General features: G+C 60.1%; 1 protein-coding gene and 1 long non-coding RNA gene across 5 annotated transcripts in view; one reads left to right on the top strand and one right to left on the bottom strand.

Moving 5' to 3' along the window:
- Positions 1 to 1,958, bottom strand: part of BAIAP2 (BAR/IMD domain containing adaptor protein 2) — a 63,209-nt gene extending 61,251 nt beyond the window's left edge. For 3 of the 4 annotated variants that reach the window (XM_040456624.1, XM_040456625.1, XM_040456622.1), the window contains exon 1: positions 1,799 to 1,958. In XM_040456624.1, the coding sequence (XP_040312558.1) occupies positions 1,799 to 1,852 (54 nt within the window). In that variant the 5' untranslated portion in view covers positions 1,853 to 1,958. The remainder of the gene's footprint in view (positions 1 to 1,798) is intronic. The other variant, XM_040456623.1, reaches the window with a different exon arrangement.
- Positions 1,959 to 2,306: 348 nt separating this feature from the next.
- On the top strand, positions 2,307 to 3,532 carry LOC121018032 (uncharacterized). The gene is made up of 2 exons (XR_005784996.1): positions 2,307 to 2,527; positions 3,190 to 3,532. It is a non-coding gene; the product is annotated as an uncharacterized LOC121018032 (long non-coding RNA).
- Positions 3,533 to 16,374: the final 12,842 nt, after the last annotated feature.

Here is a 16,374-nt window from a genome sequence, read left to right as displayed (position 1 = left end):
GGGGGGGGGGGGGCGGCACAGCCCTGCTCTCACCAAAGCCGGCCGCGTCCAGCCCTGCAGATCCTGGGTCTCTCTCTGCCGCGCTTGCCCACGGGAGCTCATTAGTGAACTGAGCGACAGCACACGCCACAGACTTGCCTGTTGAATGTGCACCCCAACCCTCCAGGCTGCTTCCAGGGGTTCACAGCCCTTGCCGTCATGCTGCCTGCAGATCTCCAGGTAAATCACAGCTCCGCCTAGAAGCCGCTCGGTGGTGACTGCACGCCTCACCGCCCAGGCTGTGAGAGTTTTAGTGCGGATGATCATGGGTTCCCCAGAGCGAAGCCAGGCCGTGCAACCCCTCCCGATCCTCGCCATGGAAGTTCCTGTTTAATGGTTTCGTTGCAGAAGCAAGGAAAATAGGAAAGAGACCCTCTGCCCAGCACTTCCCTCCCCCCCTTCGAGAACGAGCACATGGTTACAGAACTAATGACTAATGACTTAATGAAGCTCCCTTCCCCGACAGCGTTTGCAGAGCAACACGACCAGAAACGTATGCCACACACTCTGTGACACCAAACACAAAACCCCAGAGGCTGTTCCTTTTCCGTGCCGGGTCCTCAGCCTTCTTTGACTCATGTTTACCAGCAGCTCCAACATGGCTCCAGAGCCGACTTACTCAATCCCAACCCGGCTTCAGAATTCCTGCCATGACCCAGCTCTAACTTGAAACCCTACGTGAGGAGCCGCGTTACCGGACAGTCTGCCACCCGAAACCCAGCTGAAAGAAAAGGGGGCCACCTGGGAGGTCTCCCTCTGGCTGGCCACAGCCTGAGCCAGCCTAAGGGGGAGGGCCTCACAGGCCACTGGCTAAGGAGGCACAGCCACAATCGTTAACACAATTGGGGGCCCTGCAATCCCATTTAGTGGCCGTGAACCAGCAGCCACGGCGTAAACACCTGAATCTCCCAGCCCACCACTTAACCTTCAGATACAGTTCTGAAATAAGCAGCCTTTGTAAGAGGATTGCTGTGGACGCCCGGGGCCGATTCTCCCTCTGGAGAAAATGCCCGCCTGGGACTGCACTGGGCCCTGAGCCCCTGGGAGCCTGGGTCTGTTTTACTGGGGGTGAGGGTCTAAACCGAGAAAACAGACGCTGGGGAAACAGAAACCCAAGGGCCTGTTAACCTCGACAAGGCACAAAATGACCGGGAAGGGGGCCTCCGAGGGATCTTCCCGCGGGGCTCCGCGGGCTCAGACGTGACAGCGACAGTGTGCAGAGGAGGACGCGAACCCCACTCTCCACACACATCAGAGGCAGGCGCGCCAGCCTCCTACACAATTAGTCTTCTCCTCCGCGGTTACATAAGATGATGGATTATCTGTCCACCCCTCCAACCTGCCCGCGCGCGACCTCCCACCTGGGGCCCCGTCCATCACTGCCCGAGAAGGAGTTGCGGAAGGGGAAAGCCTGTTGAGGAGAAAGTGCCCAAAGGCTTGCGTAACCTGGCTGGAGGGGCCGCCACGGGGCCATCACGCCGTCCGGGGTGCCAGGCGACGCGCGGCGCGGCCCCTGGACCCCCGGCGGCCCCCGCCCCGCTCCACTCCGGTCCGAGGGGCCCCGTCCCCCGGGCGCCGGCGCGGACGCGCGCGGAAGGGGCGCACGGGGGCGACGCAGGGCTGCCGGGGCGGGGGGGCTCCTGAGCCCACCTGCGAACGAGCGGCTGGCGCCGGGTCCCCGCTGCCGCTCCGAGAAGACCCCCAAGGGCCCAGGGGCCGCCCCGGTCGGGCCCGGGCGCGCGGACGGCGCGGGGCTCACCTTGTAGACATTTTCCGTGAGCCGGTGCATCTCCTCCGTGCGCGACAGCGACATGGTGCTGGTCCGGCGGCACCGCGGAGCGGAGCGGGGGCACGGGCGACGGCGGCGACGGAGGCGGGCGCGGCAGGAACGGGCGGGTAGCGCGCGAAGCCGGACCAGAAACGCGGCACCCCGCCGGCGGCCGCCTTTATAACCACCCAGGCCCCGCCCCCCGCAGGCTCCGCCCCCCGAACCCGGATCACCGCCCCCGGCCGCCCGCCCCCGCCCTGCCGCGCCGCTGCCAGGCAACCGTCAGGCCCCGCCCCCGCACCGCCCTTCCCATTGGTAGGTTCCGGAGATGGAAGAGGAGGCGGGGCCCGCGGGCCGGCTGAGGGCAGCAATTGGCCGGTAGCGCTGTCGATCGCGGGGGAGGAGGCGGAGGCGCGGCGCGGGCCTCGGCCCTGGGAACAGCCTGGGGGCCGGGCGACAGCCGGGCTGGGGGCGGGGCGGCGTGGGCCGGTGGCGCTGGAGGCGGAGAGCGGAAGGTGGGCGAGAGCGCGTGGGGGCGGCTCTTCGCTGAGTCGCGAGTCGGGGCGGCCCCTGGGCGCCGCTCCCTGCTAGTGGCGGGGGGCGCGGGCTCGCGCAGGGCTGGGGAGAGTCCCTGGGCAGCCGGCCGCGCGGGCGGAGTGAATGATGGGGAGAGGCCGGCACGCAGCCGCACGGTCCGGCCCGGACCCGGAGTTTTGGGAGGTAAGTCTCCGAGACGGCGGAGACTCGGGCCACGGGGAGGATGGGCCCTGGGGAGGATCCTGAGACGGAAGGATACTGGGGGGGGGGGGGGTGGTACCTAACGGGGGTGGACTCTGGGGAGGACGCTGGGAAGGCTGGACCTTGGGAGGGGGTGGTGCTCTGCGGGAAGACCCTGGGAGGGGAGGACCCTGGAAGGGGTGAGCATGGGGGTGGGGTAGGCCCTGAGGAAAACCCTGGGGAGGAGAACTTGCCAGGAAGATGGTCGAGGGGGCGGATGGGGGGTGGGGAGAGGACCCTGTGGAGAGGACGGCGGGGGACCCCCAGGGAAGGAGAGGACCCTGTGATGGCAGACGACCCTTGCTGGGGGCAGTTTCTTTGGGGAGGGAGGACCCTGTGGGTGGAGGAGAGCCTTCCTTGAAGGATCAAGGGGCCAGAGCTGCCTGGTTTTCCAGGGAGGTTCCAACCGGGGAAGCTGACCAAGCTGGCACACAGGGATCCCAGTACAATTCCTTTGAAAAAATATTTATATAAATTAGAGTTGCATTTGGAGGAATTATTTGCTTTACGTTGTGAAACACCAGATCTGAGTGTTTCCCTATAACAAAGCCCTGACATTGTGCCAGCGTCCCTTCCAGGATGGTCACTCGTACTTTCCCTTCAAGCCCAGGTGCCCAGGGAGACATAACCCCACAAGACATCAGTCCGACAGACCGGGACTAAGGCAAGTCCCGAAGTCACAGCCAGTCTACCAGGACCCAGGTGGACCGCATTCTGCCTCGTAGGATCATCCCGAAGAAAGGACAGCAACGTGCAGGACGAGGTTGCCTGCCCTCCTGTCTGCAAGCCTTCCGTCACAGGCAGATTCTTTTTGGTTGAATTTCCTTCCTGAAACCAGCTGTGGCTTCCTCTTCTTTATTTGTTGTTTGCAGTTTTAAAGTAGACTCCTGCGTTTATAGGTTTTGGGATTCTTTTGGTTGTAAGTGACAGAAAGCAGTTCAAACCGGCTCTGACGACTCGGATATTTATCTGCTTGTGTGGCTGTGAAGTTACGGTTGTCTCTTTCCCCTTCTTTCTCTTTCCTTCCCGGCCACCGTGGTGTGGTGCACGCTTGCATCCCGCCGGCCCTAGGACCAGCGTCTGTTGAACTGACCGGGGACAGGGGCTGAGGTGGAGCTGGGTGGGGGCGGGGTAGAGCTGGCTGCTGCTTGCCCAAAGGGAAGTGAGGTGGTTGGGGTCAAAAGAATGACAGGTGGAAGCCGGCAGGAAAACCGGGGAGGGGGTGGGGAGGGGTATAGTCTGGAGAGTCCTGGGCTGGCTGCTCCCCTCGGTCTCAAGACAGTGGAGGGAGGAGAGAGTCCTCTCCTGAGAAGCATCTGTAGTCCTAAGCACCGCTCCACTCTCTGGAAGGTTCTGCCCTTGACTACCGTTCTCCTGCCCAAGGGCATGCTCCCCTTTGGTAGCAGCTGAGGTAGGGGAGCCACTCCGAGCCTGGCCTGCCTTCCAGCAGCCATCCTGGGCCTCTCCCTCTCCCTGGCAGCTGGGCAGGAGGTGAGCGGTGGGGGAGGGGCGCTGTCAGCACCCTGCCGCAAGTGGACCCGAGCGAGCCTCTCGTGGAGTGTCACCCAGAAAGCGAGCGGGGCTGATGGCAGGCACAGAGTGAGACGCGGGCGAGGCTGTCCTATCAAGACCTGGAGACCTGGACCCGGCCTGGCGGCCTCTCCGAGCCACCAGACTCCAGAAAGGTCTCCAGCATAGGCGTGCTCAGTCCTTCAGCTGTGAGGAGGGGTCTTAGCCCCCCTCCCCCACCCCGCCAGGAGACCACCAGTGTTCTCTGGGGGGTTTTCTTACTTGTGTGGAAGCTCTTTCACGTGGTGATGGTGTCTGGGGCCGGGGCTGAGGACCAAGGGTAAGGTCCTAGGGCCTGAGTGGTGGACGAGACGAGATGGTGGGCGGGGTACTGACAGGTCAGCAGCAGCACCAGCTCCCAGGACTTAGGGGGCCACCCTTGTCTTGGCACCTCTTTCTTTTGGAAGTGTTCAGGGCCCTTTATAAGCCCCACCTTGTTCCTTCTCCTTAACTCAGAGTGTGTTGGGGGCCGTGGGATCCAGCCCCTGGCCCGGGGGTTGGCACTCGGGGCAGCTGGGAAATCATCACCCCGACTTGGGGTCTGGCCCACCCCCTCCAACACCGGCCAGAGCAAGGCATTGTCACGATGGAGAAGTCCGAGAGGACCAGCGCCAGCCAAGATGGGCGGTCCCAGCACCCCTGGAACAGGGTGGTGGTCTTCCTGCACTTGGGGCAGGGCTGAGGGGCAGCTGGTGTCCCCGAGGAAGCAGGTGCACTGGCACTCTGTTTCCCTGTCGCTTCTGATCATTGGTCCTCACCTCTGCGGTCTGCGCCACCAGGGAGGCGTGTAGCCATGGGGATCTTCAGCACGTAGCTCTGAACCAGAGGGCCCTCCCCCCGCCCCAGCCCCGCACACCGGCACCGGGCCCCCGTGCATGCAGGGTGCCGGGCTGCAGTCAGAGGCGAGAACCTGACCGTGTGGTGCTGTGGACGCCGACTCCGGCTCAGCAGACCCCAGCCTGGGCGGCCCAGGAGACAAGGCTGCAGGCAGGGAGAATAAAAGTGCGTCTCTTCATCAGCTTATTTTTAGGCGTGTTATATAAGTGGTTCCATCTCAGCGTCGCGTAGGGAGGGGGGTCTCAGATTTAATTACAGGATGACAGCCTTTGCTTTTCAAGCAAGCTGTCCTCCTGGCAGGGAGGCACAAGGATTTGTGAATTTTTGCTAAACAGAAGGCGCCCTTTCTGAGGTGGCCGCCCAGCAAAACTTTGAAGGGTTTTCGCCACATCTCTCCGTCCAGCCTAACCTGGTTTTGGCTGGGCTTGGCCTACGGGGTGGCCATTTGTCTCGGATCACAGGGACATCTGTGCTTGGCAAGGGGGCTGTTTCTCTCTCCCTCCGCCTCCCCCTTCCACCCCGCTCTCAGAGAAGGAGCCACCCAATCCAGACTTCTCTTCCTTTTTTTCCTTCCTGGATTCAAGCACTTGTAATCAGTAACCAGAAAGTTCCAGAGCAGGAAGGACGGGCATCCCTAGCAGGACCTCATCTTTCCTGTCTGCCCTGGCCTACACCACTGACATCCCCCCCACGCCCCTCCAGCCTCCCGTCCGTGCCAGGTGCCCCTGGTGATTGGCCTGGGCCATGTCACCGGCACAACTGTCCGAATTGTGTCCAGAGGACTGTTTTCTGGTTCCTGGCCAGGCCCACACGCTTTGTGACTGTCAGCAGTATCCGCAAGAAAGCCGGAGCCGCCCGGGGCGGGAAGCTCACAGGCTCGGGGGAGTCCTGCCTGCCGCCAGCAGGAAGGTCACCTCAGCGGCCTCCGGCACACCGTGGCTTTGTCCGGCACAAAAGGAGAGCCGTGTTTCCTGCCACTGGGTGAGGCCTGACCTCTCCCAGCTGGGTGTGCTGTTGAGGGAGGGAGTGGATGCAGAGGACAGGAAGAGTCGGTACCGGGAGCCAGTCACTGAGACAGCCCGGCGGGGCTTGGGCACTGCCATAGCCTCTTCCGGCCCCACCTGGGTGGAGGTGGGCCGTGGCAGCTGCCGCAGAACATGGGGATGATTCAGGGTGCAGACAGCAGGAAAGCACCAAGGGGCGCCTGGGTGGCTCAGTCGGTTAAGCGCCCGACTTCGGCTCAGGTCGTGATCTCATGGCTCATGAGTTCGAGCCCCGAGTGGGGTCTGTGCTGACAGCTTAGAGTCTGGAGCCTGCTTCGGATTCTGTGTGTCCTTCTTGATCTGCCCCTCCCCTGCTCATGTTCTGTCTCTGTCTGTCTCTCTCAAAACTAAATAAAAACATTAAAAAAAAAAAAAAAAAGAGGAAGAAGGAAAGCACTGAGAACTGTGTCTGGCATGTGGCAAGCCCTTAAATGGCCTAGAGATTATCGTTGTTAGCCCTTAGACGGACATTTCTAGAAAGCACCAGATGCCATGTAGAAAGGCACACGAGAAGCTGTCTCAAGAAGTCTCCCCGGCCCTTGAGTGTGTGCTGTGCAGGGCCACCTCCCTCTCGAGAGCACAGGAGGAGGGAGAAGGAGCTTTACCGGGAGATAGACAGGCGGGCCAGGTCGCAGCTGCAGTTGGGCATCACGGTGATCACGTGTGGCCCTTCAGCTCTGTGGTCTACCTCCCGGAGCCCTGTCACCCCCGTGTAACCTTCAGACACATCCCAACGGAGGGATGGCCCCAGCAGCCTCAGAACTGCCCGGCCACGGGAAACCAGGGACATGAGACACGGCTCAGCCCAGAGGCCCCAGGGGAGACGTGACGATGGGGCAACAGGAAAACCAAGGACACCTGAGCAGAGTATGGACTTTGGTTGACAGCAGCGAACCCATAGGAGTTTGTGATTATTGACACACTCCGTGTGCCGACGGGAGGTGTTGGCGGGAAACAGGCGAACGGGGGGGGGGGGGGGGTGCACCAGCCCCTACCTGGCCTGTATCTCACCTGAGACCCCTGCCTCTGTGGGAACAGCAGGTGGAGCCGTCGTCCCTCCCCTCCCCTCCCCTCCCCTCCCTGGAGCCCGGTCTGTGGACAGCAGCTCGTGCAGGAGGCCGGCGCAGGGCCCCAGTGTGCGGCCCTGCATGGCCAGGACAGGCCAGGGCCAAGGCCAGGAAGGGGTGAGCCCGGGCTGACCTGCCACTCCAGGCGAGGGCTCTCCCCTCCTCCCCCCCAGGTGGTTACCTAGATTTGTTCTTGCCCCCAAACCTGCTCATCTTGGCCTGCACACAGTTTAAAGGCTTTCTTCTCTGTAACTAAAACATTGCCCCTGGACAGGACGGATTCCTCGTGGGCCTGCAGGGATCTGTGCCGTTACCTTGTCTGTCCTGGGAGGGAGCACGGGGTACGTGCCCTTGAGGGAGGTGTGAGTGAGCTGGGCTCTCTCCAGGCTGCCCGGCACAGACGGAGCACAGACGGAGACGGAGGACGGGCTCAGGTGTGGCTTCAGGCCCCTCCTGGCCCCCTAGAAAGGCAGCCTAGAATGTTCTCCGTTCTCCGCTTCCCCCAGCTTCCCTCCTGGCCAGACCTGGAGGGGCTGGAGGGGGCTCCCTGCGTGTGGGGGAGCCAGGAGGTGCCGGCCCTGAGGCAGGGCTGGGTGGGAGAGGTTCCCCAGCAACCGGCGGCCCTTTTACATAATCACTGCGCCTCGGCGTGACTCCAGGGGCCGTGGGAGGCAGCGCGGGGGTGAGTGCCGGGGCGCGAAGAGGCTCAGAGTTTCTCTGGGGGCTCCTCCCCCCTGCAGCTTAGCGTCATTTCGCGTCTGCCAGCTCAGTCACCCACCTGCCGATTAGAATACGTTAACTGACAATGCAGATTTAAATAGCCCAGGCAGGTGATACGGGCGCCCCCATACCTGGGCCTCCCCAGGCCAGGTGAGGCCGGAGGGCGGGGGGGGGGGGGGGGGGGGGGCGCGGAGGAGAACCGGGGGGGGGCGGGGGGGGGGCCCCCCCCCCCCCCCCCCCCCCCCCGCTGGGGGGGGCCCCCCCCCCGGCCCGCCTGCGCTGACGACGGGACGGGGGCAGGGAGGGAGACCCACGCCCATCGGGCACACCCAGCTTTGGTGCGGCCCTCCAGCCGGTGAGCGGGACCCTGAGGTTCCCGCGCCTCCGTCAGAAGGAGATTAGCGGTGAGGAGGCCCCGGGCACACACGGCCATGGCTGGTCACTCCGCTGCCCCGGGGGGCACAGGGAAGACGCTGGCGTCACACGCGCTTGCCGCCTCTCTGTCCGGAGACACAATCTTGGTGTTCCTCTCTCTGCTTCTCAACGGACTTACGCCGGCCGGACAGTGATCTGGAAGGTGTTTTGGAGCAGAGAGGAGGGGACGTGTTCTCTGGAGTCTGGACTTGGAGGACGGCCTGGAAAGCGGGGCCTTGCCTGTCCCCAGCCCCCCGGCGCCGCCAGGAGACTGCAGACGGCGCTGCCTGGCGCACAGATGGCCCCCCGCCCAGGGCGGCCGCTTCTAATTTCGGCTGCCGGAGGCTCCGAGCACTCTTTTTTTATTCCGTGTTTATTTAAAGCCGGATTTTAAAATGCTGCCTTCAGCCCTGAAATCTGACTTTTTCTTCTCACTGCAGATCCTAAACCCACCCGGGGGCGGGGGGTGCATTAAAGCCCACTCGGGCTGGGCCCGCAGGTCTCCCTGACGGCGTGCGCACAGGCGTCTGCTCCACTGGCCGGGGTCGTCCCGTAAGAGCTGCCCGGCGTCGAGTCCCTGATGCCCGACTCCAGCCGCCCTCCAGACTCCCTGCCTGGGGTGGCTCCTCCCCTGGGCCAGGCGTGTCCCCCCGGAGGTGGCACAGGGACCAGGTGGGTGGCTTCGACGCTGCTCTTCCTGGCGGTCAGGCCAGCCCCCTTCTCACATGGTTGGGAACCCAGGACGTCCAGGGGGCGAACCCGCTGTGTCCCCACACTGCTGGGCCGTGTGCATGTGCTGGACAGCGGGACAGCTTTGTTGCACCAGCAGGGTGACCCACAGGCCCAACCGGAGGGGGGTGACAGGCACGCAAGAGATGTGAAATCCTGTCCACCTGGGTAGCACATAAGAACCGTTACCTCTTCCTGTAGCTTGCCCTAGAATGTGCTAGAATAAGTGTGATAGAACCAGACAGGCAGAAGGTAGAGCTGGCCGAGGGGTGTGCGGGTGGACACCTGTGTGGGACATGGTGTTCGGAAGCCGCAGAAGCACCTGGCCCCTGGCCGGGGCTCGGTGGGCAGCGGGCTGGGGACGCTGGGCCAGTCCCTTCAGCAGTTCGGCCAGGACACAGGCTGGAGTTGGTGCGGGGGCAGCTGGGGCCCCCGAGGGGCTCCTCTTGCAGCCAGAGTTGGGCACTTGTGGGAACAGCTGAAAACCGCCGCCAGCTTTCATATCCCAAAGAAGTGTGGAGGGTTTCAGAATTGCTTCCCTGGCAGGTCTGGCCAGAAAGTAATGTGATTTTGAGAAAAATTATTTTAGTGTCAAGCTTGAGAATATTATCTATCCCATCAGGCTTTTTTCTGTTTTTCTCTCCCAAGTTGGAAGAAACATATTATCTCTACAGAGGGTCCTGGAAAACTTGGCTCCGGGTGACATTTAACCCCCGGTCCAGCCTTGTGACTTTTGCCGGGTGTCACTGTCCGTTCACACCCGGGTTTGGGGGTTTTCTCTGCGCCCCGGGATCCAGCAGCCCTTTGCGCAGCCTCGGGCCCCGGTTCTCCGAGCCCCTGGGGCCGGCGGGTGGTGCATTTAGTTGCAATTTTCCTTCATGGTTCGCTTCTGCATGAGGAGAGTGAGGGCCGAGACTTGCAGACGGGACACAGGCTCCATCAGAGGCACGTCGCTGGGACGCGGAGCTGGTAACGTGCAGGCGGCCCGGACGGGAGCGTCAGCCTCAGGGCAGCCCCGCGGTGTTCTCTGGACAGGCACCCGCGTGTCCGCTGAGGTAGGCGCAGAGGGCTGAGGGTGCAGGCGCGCGGGGCAGCCTGTGTTGAGCTCTGGCTGCGGGAGCTGGGCCCCTGGGCTGCCGGCGGGGCGTCGGGGCCGGGACTCCACATCGAGGAGCCTTCGCTGCCACCTGGTGGTCAGTCCAGAAAGTGATGCTGACGCTGGGCCGGGCCCGGCAGGGTGTGGCCGGGTAGGTGGGGCGGGGCCGGGTAGGACCGTGCAGGGCGGGCCGAGTGGATGGGGCGTGGCCGGGTAGGGCGTGGCAGGGCGGGGCCGGGTGGGTGGGGCGCGGCCGGGCGGGGCGGGGCCAGACCGTGCAGAGGGTCCTCGAGGACAGCCGGGGCGGGGGGCGGGTACGGGCTGCAGGGCGTGGACAGGACGGGGTCAGGGACGGGGCGGTCGCCGCAGGCTCAGGCGGTGGCTGCAGGGCTCCGGTCTGAGGCCCGGCCAAGCCACAGACCTCCCTGGAGTGCCCCCCGCCCCGTGGCCCAGCGAGGAAGGAGAGGTCACGCGTTTGAGAGAGGCCGCTCAGTGTGGCGCAGACGCTGCCTGGAGCCTGCGGAGGGGACGCGTGGTGGGTGGTGTGGTCTCCCTGGCAAGTTAGGCTGTGCCACGAAAATTGCTCGCTGTATGTAACCTGTGCTGTCCAAGAGCCCTGTGACATCTCGTTTCAAGATTGAGGTAGAAGTCACATGACAAAATAAATTCGCTTAAGGTACACAATGCAGTCCACGTTAGAGGCACGTAGGGCATTCACAGTGCTGTGCAAACCACCACCTCGATCCAGTTCCGAGCATCTCGTCAGCCCAGTGGGAGCCCCATCCCCACCCGCGGTCCGTCCCTGCTCCTCTGGCCAGCGTCCGGCATCTGCGTCTGTGTTTGCCTGTCCTGGACACCTCCTATCCCTGGAATCCCGTGGCGTGCGTGTGGCTTATGGCTCGGAGGTCCATCCGTGTCGCGGCAGGTGTCCGCTCTCACCCCTTTCCACAAACGGCTGAGCCCTCTTCCACCGCGTTTTGCTTCTCCCTGGGCCAGGGGTGCGTCGTTGATGGTTTCCGCCTTCGGGGGGCTGTGACCATGCATGCGTGTGCAGGTTTTCGGTTCCGTGGTGTGTGAATCTAGGGCTGGAACTGCTGGTGATTTTTTTGTTTAGCTTTTTGAGGAACCACCAGGCTGTTTTTCCCAGTGACTCGTGATCGCGCAGCCCCCATCTCTCCGATCTCTCAGCGCGTCCTCGTCCTCCGGCAACTCTCGTTATTTGTTCTTTGATGCTGGCCCCTGTGGTGGACGTGAAGTGGCGTCCCGCTGTGGCTTTGATTTGCATTTGCCTGGTGCCTCATGACATTGAGCATCTTTTCATGTGTCTAGCACCTTTCTTAAAGGAACCAGACTTCTCCAGAGTTCCGTGGCTTCACTTCAGAACCCCATCTGGGAGGCGACCATCGGAGGCCAGCCAGCTCCTCTCAGGGGCTTTTGACCAAATCTTGGTTCCCCCAGCTCACTAGGGCCCGGTCAGGTGCGCTCCCAGCCCAGGCTGGGTCCCAGAAGCAGCAGGGACCACGGGCCCCTCTATGAGCTGAGCACTTCCTGTGTGCCATCAAGATGAAGCTCCTCGGCCTGATGAGGGTGGTGTGTGTGAGCTGACGGTCTCGGGCCGTCCTGGTACCTGAGATGTTTGTGAGGCCCTGCGGACCTTCTGCCCAGCACTCTGAGTGCAGAAATAGGGCAGCTGCTCTCAGACATGCAGAGTGAATGGAGTCCTGACCTGTTGCCTGCAGACGCCTTGGGTGGGAGCCCAGACCATCTGCGGCCCTGGCAGGACTGTGCTGCCAGGTGGTGGCCGGGAGCCAGGGAGCCGGGCTCGAGCCACGCACCCGAGGCATCTGACCACCAGCCCACAGGACAGGTGGGGTGGGACCAGCCTTCAGCCCTGTCACACTGAGGCCCGCACCCCGGAGTGGCTTTCCCGGGGCCACGAGACCTTCCCCACCAGGGCACTGGGGCGCCGCACCTGTCAGTCCTGGCGGTCAAGAATCTCAGACTTGGGGAGAAATGGGCCTTGTCCAAAGGTCAGGTGGGTGATGGGATCCCCGGGAGACCCGGAGAGAGAACGCTGGCAGTGGCCACCCGGTCCATCAAACAGTGGCCCAGTGCTGGGAATGCGCCCCTGACCCAGGGTCACTGCTGAGCTGTGCCGCGGCCCTCCCTGCCTCCCAGACTGCTCCCGTCCGAGGCTCAGCCTCCCCGTCCTCTGGCACGCCATCTGGCCCGGCTCCCCACGGTGACGGACCCGACCCGGGAAGGGGACCTGACGCCCGTGGTGCCAGCTGCCGACGCCTGGACCCCTCTCCTGTCCGCTCTCTGGGCACCACACATGGCCCAAAAGATCACACTTGGGGACGTGTGTGTGCACTTGTTGTTAAACTGTGGAAACCATCAGAAGCCCTTTTCTTCCTCAGTGCGGCCAGCCCTTCGAAGTCTGTGTGTCAGAGGGGGGCCCGCCTGAGGGTCCCTCACCCGCCCCCATAAAGAGCTGCCAATACCGGAAGGCCTGTGCATCGGGTTAATTTCGCAAAGCGGGCACAGGCAAGGTCTCCAGACGGGTGCCCGGAGAGGCCCCCTCTGACAGGATGAGAGCGGGGTTTTGTCGTTCGTCCTGTTCTCAGCACGGGAGTGGCCTGCCACATCCCCCTGGGCAGTGGAAGTCTCTTTCCCACGTTTAAAGTTTCAATCTCGGCCGCCAGGTGTTCATGGCTCGTGAGTGGAAATAGACATGTCGCCACAACTAGAAAGTTTCCTTTCTTCCCTCCTAGCACATGTGCGTTTTGTTTCTCTCTTGATGATACTGATTAGGACCCTCAACGTGATGTCGAACAGAAGCGGTCAGAGAAGTCCCCTTGCCTGGCTCCTGATCTTATGGGGGAATAGCACTCAGCCCTTTGCCATTAAGCCTGCTGTTAGCTGCAGGATGTCGCAGATGCCTGTTGCAGAGAGAGAGGGAGACACAGAACCCGAAGGAGGTTCCAGGCTCCGAGCTGTCGGCACAGAGCCCGACGCGGGGCTCGAACTCATGAGCCGTGACATTGTGACCTGAGCCGAAGTAGGACGCTCAACCGACTGAGCCACCCGGGCACCCCTAATGTTTATTTATTTTTGAGAGAGAGACAGAGACAGAGACAGAGACAGAGACAGAGTATGAGTGGGGGAGGGGCAGAGAGAGAGGGAGACACAGGATCCGAAGCAGGCTCCAGGCTCTGAGCTGTCAGCACAGAGCCCGACTCAGGGCTCAAATTCACGAACCGCCAGACCATGACCTGAGCCGAAGTCGGACGCTTAACCAACTGAGCCACCCAGGCGCCCCTGCAGATGCCTTTTATAAAGAAATTCCCTTTTTTCCTAGTTGGCTGGTTTTTAAAAAAATCATAGGTGTTGAATTTTGTCAAATGCTTTTCCTGCATCTACTGAGATGTCGTCAGATTTTCTTCTTTAGTCTGTTGACATTGTGAATTACAGTGATTGATATTTATGTGCTGCACCTACCGTACATTTCCAGGATAAACCACATTGGATTTGTCCCAGAATAAACAGGTTACTCCAGGATAAAGACCCCTTCTTACACATTCCTGGATTCAGTTTGCTAATATTCTGCTGAGCACATTGGGAAGCCCCCGTCGCCTGCTTTCCCCAAGTCTGTGCAGAATTGCTATGATGTCTTCCTTTCGTATCTGGCAGGACCTAATTTCCTCAGTAGATAGGACTGTGTGGTCCCTCAGTGTGGCCTTGAGTGCACCGGGTAGCGTGTGGCTTTCCAGGGATTGGCCCGTTTCTTCTAGATTGATAAATTTACAGGCACAAAATCTTAATATTTCTTTAATGTCCTTCTAATGTTTCTAGGGTCTAAAGTGATGTTCCCTTTCATTCCTGATGTTGTCACTTGGGTCTCCTTTGTCCTGGTCAGTCTGGCTCAGGGTTTATCAAACTGACTGAGCTTTCATAATAACCGCTTTTTGCTGTCAGTGATTCTTCTTTAATGTTTTTGTTTTCCTTGATGTCTGCTATCATTCCTTTGTTCTGATTACTTTGGATTTAATTTGCTTTTTTCCTAATTAATTTAAGTAAAAGTTTAGCTCATTGATTAGAAACCTTTCCTTAAAGGAATTTTTTTTTTATGTTTACTTATTTTTGAGAGAGACAGAGCGGGAGAGGGGGAGGGGCAGAGAGAGGAAGACACAGAATCGGAAGCAACTCCAGGTTCTGAGCTGTCAGCACAGAGCCCGACGTGGGGCTCGAACCCACAAACTGTGAGAGCATGACTAGCGCCAACGTCAGATGCTTAGTCAACTGAGACATGCAGGTGCCTTAGAAACTTTCCTTTTTGTTTTAATTTATTTATTGTGGGAGAGAGAGAGGGAGAGAGAGAGAGAGAGAGAGAGCGCGCATGCACACACAGAGCCCAATGAAGGCCTTGATCTCAGGGACCGTGAGATCATGCCCTGAGCTGATATCAAGAGTCGGACGCTTAGCTGACTGAGCCACCCAGGCGCCCCAAAACTTTTCTCTTCTTAAAAAAGATATAAGCGTTTAGTATTGTGAATTTCCCTTAGAGGAAAGCACTGCTTTAGCTACAACCCATAAACGTTAATGTCTTCACTTTCATTCGATTCAAAATACTTTCTCATTCCCCTTGTGAACTCCTCTCTAACCCATTCGTTATTTAATATCTGTGGGTCTTCCCGAGATGTGTCACTGGTTTCCAGTCATTACGTCGTGGTCTGGGAGCATGCTGTGTAGGATTTCAATTTTTTTTAAGTTTATTTGGGTTTTACTGCCGGGCACAAAGCGTGGCGGTGCTGGCGGGCGTCCGCGTGCACTTGACCAGTGCGCTCTGCTGCTGGCGGCTGCAGCCCGGCCGGGGTCTGGCCTGGAGGACCGTGTCTCCTCACAGGATGGGCGCCTACCCTCCAAGGGACTGTCGGCGCTTCAGTTCTGCCAGGCTTTGCCTCTCATGCGCTGAGGCTGCCGTTCCCTGGGTACTCATTTGGGATCCTCAGGCCTTCTTTGATCACGTGACCTTCCCCCTCCCCCGCCCCGTCTCCTTCTGAAATACACACTGTCGGTGACGTAACCATTCTACCTTCCCTCGGATTGGCGCTTCCCAGGTGCACTCCCCTTTTTCTCACCCGCCTTTATATGTAAAGTGGGCTTCTCACAGCAGAGCCAGGCACTTTGTTGTTGCTCTTAATTCCAGTTTGTCAGTCTGTCTGCAATCGGTGTGTTTGCACTGATGTTTAATGGAGTTAAGAACTGAATTTAGATTCCCCGCTTTATTGTTGCGTTGGCCCCTAGGTCCTCGCCTCTCCTGCCTCCTGTCGGATTATTTGAAAACCTTAGTATCCCACTGTACCTCCTGGCTCTGGGGCTGGATCTCTGCACTTTGGCTGCACGAGAGATTTCCACATACCTGCCACCCCTCCCACAGCCGGTTTGGGCTGCACTGTGGAGGCCTCACCCCCACCCTCGTGGCACGGTTGTCCTGCATTCACGGGGGCTGAAAAATCCCACGTGCGTTTGTAAGTTTTGCTTTCGACGGTCACATGTAGCTTCGAAAACGTAAAAGGGAAAATTATCTTTTATGTTAGCTATCGACCATCTCTGTTGTTTTTCCTCCGTCCCTGAAGACGCACGTCTCCAGCTGGCATCCCTGCCCGGCAGCCTGGACACGGTCTCCAGGATTTCCTTCAGGTCGGGTCTGCACGACCGGCTCTTACTTTCCCTTCGCCTAAGAGTGTCTTCATTCTCCTTTCCCTCCCACAGCACGAACTCTAGGCCGCCTGTTCTTGTTTTCTGGCACTTTCTTTTCTTTTTTTTTTTTTTAATTTTTTTTTTCAACGTTTTTATTTATTTTTGGGACAGAGAGAGACAGAGCATGAACAGGGGAGGGGCAGAGAGAGAGGGAGACACAGAATCGGAAACAGGCTCCAGGCTCCGAGCCATCAGCCCAGAGCCCTACGCGGGGCTCGAACTCACGGACCGCGAGATCGCGAGATCGTGACCTGGCTGAAGTCGGACGCTTCACCGACTGCGCCACCCAGGCGCCCCAATTTTCTGGCACTTTCAAGATCCCGTTTCCCCATCTCCCGGCCTCCGTGGTGTCTGATCAGAAGCCCGTGGTCATTCAGATTGTCACTCCTCCATTCAGGCTTCATTACTACCCATCAACTTCCAGATTTCTTTCTTTGCCCTTAGCAATTTAATTATGACCCGTCCAGACATGGGTTTCTTGGGATTTTCCCTGTTTGGGGGTCGCTGCATTTCCTGAATCTGGACATTAGTCTTTCCCTAAACGTGAGAAAT

Source organism: Herpailurus yagouaroundi, unplaced genomic scaffold (assembly GCF_014898765.1).
Source record: "Herpailurus yagouaroundi ecotype Mexico unplaced genomic scaffold, PumYag 217, whole genome shotgun sequence".
Classification (NCBI taxonomy): domain Eukaryota; kingdom Metazoa; phylum Chordata; class Mammalia; order Carnivora; family Felidae; genus Herpailurus; species Herpailurus yagouaroundi.
This window is presented reverse-complemented; position numbering and strand designations above follow the sequence as displayed.